The sequence below is a fragment of the Copadichromis virginalis genome, linkage group LG3, assembly GCF_057382275.1.
Source record: "Copadichromis virginalis isolate Kocher_CV1m ecotype Utaka linkage group LG3, C_Virginalis_male_GT1.1, whole genome shotgun sequence".
NCBI classification, from domain to species: Eukaryota; Metazoa; Chordata; class Actinopteri; order Cichliformes; family Cichlidae; genus Copadichromis; species Copadichromis virginalis.
Genome location: NC_140620.1, coordinates 1,424,180 through 1,437,583, shown reverse-complemented (window position 1 = coordinate 1,437,583; position 13,404 = coordinate 1,424,180). Strand labels below are relative to the sequence as shown.

General features: G+C 43.8%; 1 protein-coding gene across 1 annotated transcript; it reads left to right on the top strand.

The window, feature by feature from the left end:
• The first annotated feature begins 9,350 nt into the window (after positions 1-9,350).
• On the top strand, positions 9,351-11,312 carry LOC146712224 (E3 ubiquitin-protein ligase TRIM21-like). The gene has a single exon (XM_085451944.1). The coding sequence runs from the start codon at positions 9,360-9,362 to the stop codon at positions 11,040-11,042; it is 1,683 nt and encodes a 560-aa protein (XP_085308070.1). The 5' UTR covers positions 9,351-9,359; the 3' UTR covers positions 11,043-11,312.
• The last annotated feature ends 2,092 nt before the right edge of the window (positions 11,313-13,404 follow it).

Below are 13,404 nucleotides of genomic sequence, written 5' to 3'. Positions count from 1 at the left end.
GGCTGTCATTCCCAGAATGGTCCAGGTCTCTATCTTACAATGAAACACAGACCGATCTCTGCTTCCTCCTCTGCCTCCTTCATCCCCTCTGAGGATCCAGAAAAGGCTTCAAAGACTCTACTCCCTGTCAAAATTAGGGCTTAAAAAGTTTTCTCCCCCAATAAAGATTAAACCATAAGCTGGGAGGGCTGGGTTTGTTTGCTCTCACTGGTCTGATCGAGCATCCCTGACGTTTCACACTGGTTACCAGTTCTTCAGAGGGAAAAACACAGGTGGGAACAGGAGAGAAACAAGGCACAAGATAAACAGCTCCCCACGGGGTCACATGGGACTATTTCACACATGGTGTGTTCAAAAGCACATCATTAACCACGTACATTCTAAACCCTAACCAGCTTCACAACATCATTCACACTATATGAGGGTTAGTGTTGAGGAAAAGACTGCAGAAGCTGGTAATCCACAAGTGCACGGTGCTTCAGGAGACAGGTGGTCAGGAGCTGCTGAAAAGAAAGCTCACCATGGTAGGGACAGTGAGGAAGAACAAGCCTGAACTTCCCCCTCAGCTGGTATCAACCAGAGGAAGGACTCTCATCCAAATGTGCTTTCACTGACACACACACTCTTGTGTCATAAGTTCCCAAGAAGAATAGAAATGTCATCCTGACATCTTGTCGTCCTACACAAAGACGCCGCTGTCAGCACCACAGAGGACAGGAAGCCTCTGATGATCCAGGACTACAACAAGAACAAAGGAGGCGCTGAGAGCCTTGATAAGGTTTCATCCATCATACATTTTATTTTTATTTATGTGAATCATAGCATTTTTTATTGTTATATATAATATATATAATTATATATATTATTTATTATATTATATATATATAGATTCAATATTGTTCCTAATCTCTTATTTATTGTTCTTGTTATTACAGCTTAATGGTACAAACACCTGCAAGTGAATGACAGCACACACACACACACACACACACACACACACACACACACACACACACACACACACACACACACACACACACACACACACACACACAGCACAAATTAGTTCTTAATTAATTAAGTAAGTAAGTAAAAGACAGCAAAGGAGTCGACCAAAAAGTCCACAGGGAACTTCTCCTGGTTTGGCAGCTTGTTGCTCTGAGCTGCTGCTGCTGGCTTTCTGCTGAGCTTCACGTCTGAACTGAGCAACCATCTCAGAGATGAAGGTGTTGACCCTCAGCTGAGGTCGAGTGTAGAAAGTCTCTTTACACATGGGACACTGACAGCTCTGACTCATGTCCCAGTGCTGACTGATGCAGGTTTTGCAGAAGTTGTGTCCACATGGTGTAGAGACTGGATCAGTGAACACATCCAGACAGATGGAGCACAGAAACTGATCTTCAGATCGCAGATTGCTGGCAGCAGACATGTCTGCACTCTGAGGGAGAAAGAAGAGAAACATTTGATTCAAAATTCACTTTAAATTTCATTTTTACAAAGAGAGAAACAAGCGTCAGTAGTCTGAGGAGCTTGGAGAGAAAAGCGTCTGGACTTCTTTGAGTTTCTTTTCATCACAGAAGCTTCTTCACCTCATCCTCAACACGGACAGAACCAAGGAATGAATACTGCACTTTTGGAAGAACCCCTGATAACACAACACTGAATATGCCACAGTCAGACTGATGGCAAACAATAACACAGAACCTTTTTTGCCCCACTGTATATTCTCTTGCTTCACTATAAAAAGAAGAGACTGTGAGAAGTCTAAATGCCTCCACCTGTGGCCTTACCTGTCTCCCCGGCACCACCCACTGAATAGCCAGGCACTCCTTTTCTACAGTGTTATACCTTCTCTCATGCTACATATGTGAGAGAAAGGCTAATATAGAGCACTGGCTGGGACGAAACGGCCCCTAGCCCTCGAAGTCTGCAGGACAAATGGGAGTGAAAAGTTAGGAGTGGGGAGCAATGGCTCCCCACAGAGAGCTTTCTTCTGCAAAAATGCTGCCTTGAATGGCATGACCCACTCTCCACCCCTGGGGCAGTACGCGCATCCCCACGTAATGCCCCAACAGACTACTAAACCCCGGCCAATTCCTGCCCCAAAATTGGGGGATGCAAAAGTCGCAGGCTAACTGCGGCCTTAATTCTATGCATTTTGTCCCTTCCCTTCTCCTTTGTCCTTCCTCTGAATCATGTCCTCTTCCTCCCTCCTTCTCTCTGTTCCTCTTGTTCTTTGTCTGTTGTTAAAGCTGGTGTGAAGTGTTCAGTGTGGAGGTGACTGACATGATGTGAATATCACAGTGACATAACAAATCCAAACCTTCCTTAAAGGATGATGGAAATAAAACCAGACCTGATTTAAATGTGTCAGATCTTTAAGGTGGCCTCCTTGTGCACCTCTGGACCTCCTCCAGTACTGCTGGACTGATTTACTGTTTCTTATAGATTTTTTCTCACTGAAACTGGGAAAAAGTATTTAAAAATGCCATCTCATCAGGTTGTCTGGCAAAACTCATGTTTTTAGTGTAATAAAGTTTTTTCAAGCTGAAATCTGCTGTTCTATATTTGAGTCAGAAAACCATATCCAATAATGATTTCTTACATTAATTCAAGTATTTCTAAGATAGAGACTCAAGAGACATAAAAATAGAAAGTGTAAGGATGATCAGATGAGCAATGATCATGTCTCAACAGGTTTATTTTGTTCATAGCAGGAGTTGAGGAATCGCAGAACAATGATACATAGTTAATTGTAATAAAATATGGGTCCTTTATTTTATCGTTGCTGTTTTTGATGGAAACTCCTCATGTTTTGCAAAAACACTGTACATGATGGAGAGAAATTGACATAACTTTTGGATTCAGCACCCTAAAAAACATGAAATTTACCAAACATCTCCCATGCAGCTGATTTTTCACTTCTCTTTGTGAAACTGGACCATGTGATGTTACATGTGTGTCAATATGAGACCAGACTGGATACATCTGATGCTCCTCTGTCTGCTCCTACAGGACGTCTGACGAGTTCCACAGAAAGGAAAAAATAAAAACCCAAATTCCTCTGGTGGTAAAACATGGTGAAGAGGAGCTGGTGGATGAAGAGCAGACCCTCTGCTAGCTTTTTGAGGTTCACACAGTTTAAAGAAGCTTTGATCTTCCTCTGTCAACAGCTGTTACATAATTTCCTTCGAGATCAGAATCAGAAAAGGGTTTTATTGCCAAACATTGAGCAGATTTACAACATTAGGGAATTGCTGTGGTACTTAGTGCGAAACATACTGCAAGACAACACTTTAATCAAAAATTAGTGTCAGAGGTGTCTCTATTGTTGGGGCTGGTGGAGGTATGAAGGCTGCTTGATGGCTCATAAAAAGGGCAGTAAAAGTCGTTGACGGTGTTGGCCAAGAAGAAGTTGTCGGCAGAGTCGTTCTCTGAGATCTGCTGCTGCATCTTGTCAGAGTGCTGGTGTTTAGCAATGTCCACTTCTTTACTGAACCTGTACTTGGCCTCTCTGTCCCTGTCTCTTTTCCAGCCACAGCTGTTTGAGTTTAAGAGTAAACCAGGGTTTGTCACTGTTATAACTCACCCTGGTGCGTGATGGCACGATGCTGTCCTCGCAGAAGTGGATATAGGAGGTGACAGCGTCCATGAACTCATCCTCATCTGTAAACATGTGCCAAGGTCCTCCAGCAACTTGTTGCTCCACAGCTTTTTAGTCCTCATGACAGGTTTGGAGAGCTTCAGCCTCTGTCTGTACGGAGCGATCAGGTGGATCATGACGTAGTCAAGGGATTAATAAAGTATTCTGATTCTGTTCAGTGTTCAGGTCTCTTCGCTCTCGCACTGCAGGCCTACTTGTTGTTTCTCGAGTATTTAAAGGTAGAACGGGACTATCTCAGTGCCATAAATCATTGATGGCATTGAGATAGTTTTTTAAATAATCTCTTCTTCTGTAATATAAGAACCTCTCCTGCTTTTAATGGTACTTTTCATTACTTCCTGGTGCATTCTCGTCCCAAACAGATGCTGACGAGCTGACACAGTCACATGGAAGAGGGAGAGAAATCTGACAAAACTAATGATTTCAGTGAACCTCATGTCTAACAATGACAAATGTATAAAATAAATAAAGATAAAAGTAACATGTGTCCTCTTTAGTTTTCTGTGTTACTAATACTCCACTGATCAGATGTGTGGCTGGATGAGGCTCCTAAACATGATGAAATGCCCACAGTGGGAGGCCTTTGTCATCACATGCTTGAACTCATCATATGTTTGCATATGCTGAACAGGCAGTGGGACTGTATTACTACATGCTGTAACTGTCGGGTAGCAACCTGCATGAACGCCGTACTGAATATGACAGGTGTGGTTGAACTGCACGGACACTCTGAAGCTTCTCCTCTGGCAGGACAGGAGTGAGGCCTGGTCCTGTGAGCCGCTGTGAGGATGTACTCGGGGAAAGGTCACCGGCCTCAGGCTCTTCACCTTTTTAAAGACAAAGCAGTCATTTAGATAGAAGATTGGACAGTGTTCACCTGCACAAAGAGAAATTAAATTAAATGTAATTACTGACCAACACTCACAGTGTTTTCTACAGCTGTGGCCAAACATTTAGAGAACAACAAGTGTTGCTCTTCACACACTTTTAGATCTTTTTGTCAGATGTTTTCTGAAGGATAGAAACTTCTATGTTTCTACAGCATGTGATTGATTATATTTGCTCAGCTCTGAGTTCTAATTGTAGCTGATGAGAAATGACTGAACCATCCTAGTGACAGCTCTGGATCTCAGACTGTAGGATCCACAGGAAGTTTCTAAAGATGATGACCCCGAGCGTGTTTCTGCTGTGCTGATGGATCTCCACGGAGCGTCCTGACTCTGTGTCACATGTTAGCTTCATGTGGGTCAAAGGTCAAAGCTGCTGACTGTCAGGAAGCTTCAGAGAAGATCAGACAAAAACGAAACACAAAGCTGAAGATGAAGCAGATCTACATGTGACTGTTGATGGTTTCAGATGTGGATCTCTGTGCTGTCCACACACAGATGCAGGCTAATAAATACAAATAGAACAAGATAAAATACAAATACTATGAATAAATGAGTGGAGACTAAATGTAAGTGTGAGGTAGATGTATGTGCAAAGGAGCTGTGAGCTTGATATGAAAGATGACCTGATGTGCAAACATTACTGTTAAAACAGGTCAGCTGTCCAAGAGTCTGACAGCAGTGGGAAGAAGGAGTTGTTGAGTCTGGATGTTCTGGATTTTGAACTTCTGAACCTTCGTTCTGAGGGTAGAAGTGTGAACAGCCGTGTTGGGGGGATGTGGGGTCTTTGAGGATGGAGGCAGCTCTCCTCTGGACTCTGCGATGGTGGATGCAGAGGGCAGCGGGGTCCTGATCATCTTCTCTGCAGGCGTTTGGTCCATAGCAGTAGTGCTGCCGTACCATGCAGTGATGCAGCTGGTCAGTGTGCTCTCCACAGTGCAGCTGTAGAAGCTGCTGAGGATCTTGGGAATGAGTTTGTGAGGGATGACTGTATTGAAGGCGGAGCTATAATCAACAAAAAGCACCCTGAGGTCTTTGTTTTCCAGGTGGGAGAGGGAGTAGTGAGGGGCAGCAGCGATGGCGTCTGACGTGGACCTATTGGGCCGGTAGGCAGACTGCAGGGGGTCCAGAGTGTCTGGGATGTTGCTCTGGATGTAGGCCAGCACCACTCTCTCAAAGCACTTTGCAATGATGGGAGTCAGTGCGACTGGTCTGCAGGCGTTTAGTGGCTGGGCTTTTCTTGGGGAGGGGCATGATGGTTGTGGTCTTGAAGCATGTGGGGATAGTGCTCTGTGTGGGAGTCAAATTGTTAAATGTTGTCATTGTGTTACTTAAGTTTGTAAGTCTTGGTTCAAGCAGCCTGATCAAAGACGTTCCTTTGTCTCTGACCACCTCTCCAGCCAGTTTGTTGGTGGGGAGGCTGCAGTGTTTTGTTATAGGCACATCTATGTGAGGGCTCTGTTTGCTGCTTAGTAAGCTTCCTGCTTTATCATCCTTTTGTGGGCAGGAGGTCACACAAACGCACCCCAAACACACACACACACATAGGGCCTTATGTTTGTTGACCATAGCGGGTTTACAATGGGTGGTGCTTGTGTGTACTGTAACTGTGTTCAGTAAAAGGTCGTCTGTGGGTGGATTCAGTGCTTTCCTGACACACCGAGCGGTCCTCCCTTGCTAGCAAGTAAAAGCTGTTCGTCTTGTTTCCGTTAACAGGAACAAGTTTGTAAACCAGCGGGGCCTGTGGAAGCACAGACACAACACTCTGGCTGAGGAAAGGTTGAAGATGGAGGTGAGAACGTGGACTAACTCTGAATGCAGAGCTGGCTTGGAGCTGTGGAGACTTACTGAGGAGTAAAGTGGACATGAAGGAGTCACAGAGGGAGGAGGAGGTGAACAGTGATGTTTGTTAGACAGGATCAGACTGAAGAGGGAACATAAGAAGAGTTTCATGCTGGATTTGAACAGGACAGGAAGATAAGCTCCGCCCAGCAGCTGAGTCCTCTCTGCTCACACTGGTGTTGGACTGCAACATCAGGGAGTCTGCTTCCACATCTGGTTTCCACAGCTGGAGGAAGCTGTCCCACGAGCACGCCTACGCCCCTCTGTCATTACTGAAGTAGTGATGGTGTTTAATCAGTGTGAGACTGTTTCACTGGTCCAAGCAGAGATTTACATAAATGAGCTTTTATGAGTTCTTATATTATCTGATCAGGCCGTTTGCTCCTGTTAAAGAGAAATGTGCATCGAACGTTGTGGGTATTCATGAGTCTAACAGTTTAAACCTGTGTGTGACGTTGTGTCCTTGAACGGCCCTGACAGACGGCTGTAGTCCATAATATTAATGTTTCCTGCTGACTGAAATAAGCAGCTGAGCTCTGTGAGGGCAGAGCTGCTGCTAACAGGTGAGTCTGTTACCTGGACTGGACTGAGTGAGCTGCTGTGTCACAGCTTTATCAGTGACACACTCAGCATGTGTGTGTGTGTGATATGTCACAGTGCTTGAAACACACATGAAAATATATTAAAGGTTGAATCTTTTTTCTTTTGGTTTGTGGAACAAAAATCAGCAACGAAGAAACGCGAGCGTAAAACTTGGTGTAGAAGTGCAACAAACGTAAGCCGGCTCATTTGATGCTGTGACGCTTGAAAAGGATTTGCGCACCTACATCATTATTTACGGTTTAAATTGTGCTGCCTTCAGGTGCACCTGGTAAACTCAGGAATCTCTACTCCAAACCACAGCAGTTAGCTTTGTATAAACACGTGTTAGAAATGTTCTTCAATCAGCTCTTTTTACTCTCATTTCACAGCCACTACTTTTTACTTTTACTTGAGTAAAGAAGTTGAATTAGTACTTGGAGTATTTTTAACAGTAGTACTTCTACTTCAGTACACACTGTGTGTACTTTTACCACCTGTGTCTGAGACCTCCTTCAGGGTCCACCTGAAGCTCTCAGTCTGCTGTGGAAAAAGGAAATCCAGGTGAGTTTCTCCTGATCACCTGAGGCCGTCATTACTGTGTGAACCCACACACCACTCCTCACTCCTCCACCCGCTGCACACAGTCACTGAGTACAGACCGGCTGATTCCTGTAAAGGGAGAGGCAGGAAGAGGCGGAGCAACAGCTGAAAAACAAGAAGCCCAACGTCATTTTGCAGAAGTGAAAGTGTGAGAGAGCAGCAGCAGAGCTGCAGTCGAGTCCTGTTTGTCTCTAAAAGAAGATTCACTGGAGTCCATCAGGTTCCTCTCAGCAACAGTGGTGAGTGCAGCTGATCACACTTCCTGCTTCTACACAAATCTTCACTCTGTTCACTTCATCAGGACTCATCACAGTCACACTGGATCCATAGAAAGCTGCTCATGTAACCACAGATCCACTGTAGGAGCATCGAGCTGCTGCTTCAGTCTCACTGTGGCTCTGCTCAGGACTGTGGACTCAGGCTGTGCTCTGGACTTCAGACTGACTCCACACTTCCTGGTTATTCATCACTTCCTGTTCCTCTTAGATTGATTCTGGATCTGATTGATCATAAGGATTACAGACGTGAAAACACCTATTTATTCTTTATTGATATAAAGCCTTTGATACTGTAAACCAGCAGATTTTGGTCAGTACTTCAAAAAGTCATTCACACATTTTACAAAGATTATCTGACTTAGTGTATCCTGTAAGAGTCACAGATGATCCTCAATCATTCAGAAAACAGTCGATGCTGCACTTTATAACTTTGTGTGGAAACATGAATCTCATTATTTAGACAGATGTGTTTGAATCATCCTGATAATCAGGCTTTAAACATGTCAGAGTTCCACACATCAGCTGTGATATTCAAGCTGACCTGGATCAAACATGTCATCAGACACAAACATAGATGATGCTGTTTAATCCCAAAGCTTATTTAAACAAACTGGAGGACAGAATTCCTCCTTAAATGGGATTTTGATCAAATCCACTGATCTCGTTTTCACACACAGGCTTTATCATGGTGGCTTCTTCTCTACTAACATCAACCTTTGATTTGGACAAACAAATATGTGAAACACAAAAATAAATCAATGTTTTCTGAGGATCCAGAATAACATGAATGATGTATCCCAGCGAGTGACTGGAAAAGTTCATCTTCTTCCACATCCTGAGTTTGTGAGGATGTTCCAGTATCTGTGAGAGAAAACAGGACAGTTTTTACTGATGCACAAATGGACCAAATATACAGACACCTCTGAATAAACATGTTCTCATCAATGCCATTAAAATACTGGATCAACAGTTAATAACACATTTCTGAGGTTTGTGATTCATCGTCCTCCTCACTGTCAGCTCTACTGGAACAGTCACTGTTTAATATTAATGGCTCGTTGATCTGGACGTACAATAAGAAGTATTCAGTCACCAACAAGGTCGAAGTTTACTTCACAGTGATTGATGGAAAATATCCAACAAACTGATTTATTCAAGTATACAAATGATCTGGATGAATCTTGGACCTTCTGTAAAACAGAGAAACAATTTCACATCTTTGTAACGACTGTATTTATCTTCATCCCCAAACGTTGATCCTGTCCATCTGGACGCTGCACTGTACAGCAGACACTACGATGTTAGGTTTGTGTTTGGATGAACCAGTTTGTGTCTGAGTGTGTTGCTGGGTCTCCACCAGTTACTCTGAGAACTGAAGAAGCTTCTCTGATGAAACGTCTTCAAGAAACTCAAAGAAGTCCAGACGCTTTTCTCTCCAAGCTCCTCAGACTACTGACGCTTGTTTCTCTCTTTGTAAAATGAAATTTAAAGTGAATTTTGAATCAAATGTTTCTCTTCTTTCTCCCTCAGAGTGCAGACATGTCTGCTGCCAGCAATCTGCGATCTGAAGATCAGTTTCTGTGCTCCATCTGTCTGGATGTGTTCACTGATCCAGTCTCTACACCATGTGGACACAACTTCTGCAAAACCTGCATCAGTCAGCACTGGGACATGAATCAGAGCTGTCAGTGTCCCATGTGTAAAGAGACTTTCTACACTCGACCTCAGCTGAGGGTCAACACCTTCATCTCTGAGATGGTTGCTCAGTTCAGACGTGAAGCTCAGCAGAAAGCCAGCAGCAGCAGCTCAGAGCAACAAGCTGCCAAACCAGGAGAAGTTCCCTGTGACTTCTGCACTGGAACCAGACTGAAGGCCCTGAAGTCCTGCCTGGTGTGTCAGACCTCCTACTGTCAGACTCACCTGGAGCCTCATCTGACAGTGAAACGTCTGAAAAGACATCAGCTGGTTGATGCTGTGGAGAACCTGGAAGGCAGGATGTGCACGAAGCACGATAAACTCCTGGAGCTGTTCTGTAAGACCGACCAGACATGTGTCTGCGTGCTCTGCTCTGTTTTAGACCACAAGAACCACGAGTTTGTTCCTCTGAGAGAAGAATATGAAGGAAAGAAGGCAGAGCTGGAGAAGACAGAGGCTGAGATTCAGCAGATGATCCAGAAGAGACGACTGAAGATTCAGGAGATCACAGAGTCGGTGAAGATGAGTAAAGATGCTGCAGACAGACAGAAAGCAGAAGGTGTTCAGGTCCTCACGGCTCTGATGGAGTCTGTTGAGAGACGCCTGAAGGAGCTCATGAAGGAGATCGAAGACAAACAGGAAGCTACAGAGAAACAGGCTGAAGGTCTCATCAAAGATCTGGAACAGGAAATCTCTGAGCTGATGGAGAGAAGCTCTGAGGTGGAGCAGCTCTCACGCTCTGAAGACCACCTCCACCTCCTGCAAAGCTTCTCCTCCCTGAAAGCTGCTCCACCCAGCAAGGACTGGACAGAGGTCAGAGTTCATCCACCATCATATGAGCGGACTGTGGGGAGAGCTGTGGCTCAGCTGGAGGAGACAGTCAGGAAACTCATGAAGAAGAAGCTGTTTGAGGCTGAGCTGCAGAGGGTGCAGCAGCATGAGGTGGATGTGACTCTGGATCCTGATACAGCAAATCCCTGGCTCATCCTGTCTGATGATGGAAAACAAGTTTATCATAGTGATGTGAGGAAGAATCTTCCAGACAACCCAGAGAGATTTTCTAGGTATGTTAATGTTTTAGGAGAGCAGAGTTTCTCTTCAGGCAGATTTTACTTTGAGGTTCAGGTTAAAGGAAAGACTGAGTGGGATTTAGGAGTGGCCACAGAGTCGATCAACAGGAAGGGACAAATCACAGCGAGTCCTCGAAATGGTTTCTGGACTGTAGTGCTGAGAAATGGAAATGAGTACAAAGCTTGTGCTGGTCCTTCAGTCCCCCTCTGTCTTCATCCTGGTCCTGAGAAGGTGGGGGTGTTTGTGGATTATGAGGAGGGTCTGGTCTCCTTTTATGATGTAGGTGCTGCAGCTCTGATCTACTCCTTTACTGGCTGCTCCTTCACTCACAGACTCCACCCATTCTTCAGTCCCAGTCCTAATTATGGAGGTAAAAACTCTGCACCTCTGATCATCTGTCCTGTCAATCAAACTGATCAATGACTGATTTTATTGGATGAATGATTGATTTTTCTTGAAGGGAACAAATGAACATATTGAGTGTAAATCCTCTACAGTCTCCATGTTTCTATAGAATCTGATCATCAGGACTCTGATTCACACTTTGATTCTCATGGAGTTTGATTTGAACAGAAGAAAAGTTGAATCAGGAAATGTTCCCACTGATGGAGACTCGAGCTGAAGAGCAAATATCAGAGAACAAATGTCCAAAAGCTTCATTTCCAATAAAGTTTGTTCAATGCTTTGAGTGAATCCAGACTCATGTGTGGCTGTTATACGGAGCATCAGAGTCCAGCTGAGTTATGTTGGATACAAACTGCTTATTTTGGCTCTGTGAGGAGTTTTGTTCACTGAAAACTGATGAGACGGATAATATTCAAAGAACTCTGTAGAGATTCATGCATCCATGTTCTCCACCTGCAGGTGTGGAGGAGAAAGGTGGAGCACAGACTGCTGCATCCTTCCAGTCACATCATTTTGATGATTATATTTGCATGTTGTGATGATTTGGGTTAAAGACAAACAGAGTTGAACGGCTGCAGTCACAGCATGAAGACGATGCTGAAGCTGAGCTGTCAGTGAACATGTTTCACTGTGATTTGATTTGAAGAATAGAAAGTGTGTGTGGCTGCTGACAGCTGCAGTCTCTGCTAGTCTGCATAACACACACACAACTTTCCCCCTGAGGCAACGATGCAGCAACAACACAACAGCTGCAGTCTCTGCTAGTCTGCATAACACACACACAACTTTCCCCCTGAGGCAACGATGCAGCAACAACACAACAGCTGCAGACACACACACGATTGTGCGCTCCCTTTCAGTCTGAACTCTCAAACACACAAACAAACTCTATCAATGTCGTACTGTTAAAGAACTCCTCCTTCTTCAGTAACAATGATTTGAGGTCTCTACCAGTGTCTCTTGTTTTGACCTTTGACCTCTTTATTCCTTATAACAAAAAAACCCTTTTATCTGATATTTTCACCTTATTGATTGATTATATATATCTATTATATTTTCTCACCTTATTTTGACCTTTGACCTATGTCCTTGTTAGCCTTGATCTTCCTTCATCAAACGTGAAATTTCTTTCACCTTTGAACTTAAAGCTTAAATCAAACCTTTGTTAAAAAGCTTCTTACCAACTTGTAATTCCAACTCTCTGCATTAAACACGTATCTTATCATATAAACACTGGATCACTGAGAGAACTTTAGGCAGAACCAAATGAAGCAGCTGACCTCGTCAAACTCACAGCGACAGTAACTGACAGTGAATTATTTTAATCTTCTTCATTGTATTTGTTAGAAACATTTATTTTCCTTTAATTGGACTTTGGTTAAGTTCAATCCGATGTATTAACCGACCTTTGAGGTGAAGTGCAGCTGCGAAGAACGCTACGGCAGGCAATGAGGTGCGTTTAATGTCGCTCTGTTAATTTGAGCGTCCATAAATTGAATGTCTTATTTTTTCTTACTTTATTATTGCTAATTTATTGGAGAATTTGGCCATTTAATCAAGATAGATTTTATGTTGTTGGTGGTAAAGATCTGGATGGATGTTTTATTCTGTGTTTCTATTTTTCAGTTTAACTTTTCAAGACTTGGTGAATTGCCTTTTTCTACTTTTTGTTTAGTTTTGTTAAAATTAGCAGCAGTGAGAAGTGTTGTTGTCGGTCTTGAATATATTTGATGTAGCCCATACTGTTAAGGTAAGTGTCATGTTTTTAGTTGTTAGTCTGATGAAGAATCTTTTATTTTTCTCCAAAAGTTGATTGTGTTTATCTGGACATAGTTTTTCAGGTCCAGCTGAATGCAGGTTTCCCCAGTCTTATACGTTGTGACAGCCACTATGGTGTGGCGTCCCTTTAAGACACCAAAGTCGAGGGTTGATGGTGTCATCAGTTTGTGCCGCTGCTCTCTCTCTCTGGGATTATGAGGACACGTGCCTGCACGCTTCTGCTTAACGAGGGACGGATTTACGTTTTCTTCTTGTTTTGTTTGCAACGCTTGGGTTGTATGAACGCTGGGCGTTATGTTGTTGAGCCGCAGCCGTTCAGCCGGGCTTTTATATGGTTGTTGAAGAAGGCGTATTAAAGAACCACCGTGGATTACCAATACCAGCGTGGGTGTGTGTTCTTCCGACTAGCCTGCTAGGTGTTTTGCCGCCTCCTCTCAACCACGCAACACAACCCAACGTTCCAACGTGTCAGGAGCATCAGCACAGCTGAAATGCATTTTTTCTAAGCGTCTCTGTGGCTTTTAAACCCCAAAACACGCTACAACAAAAATGGGTCCACCCCAAGGATGGGGTCCCCCGGTGTAGTTTCCACTGTGACAGA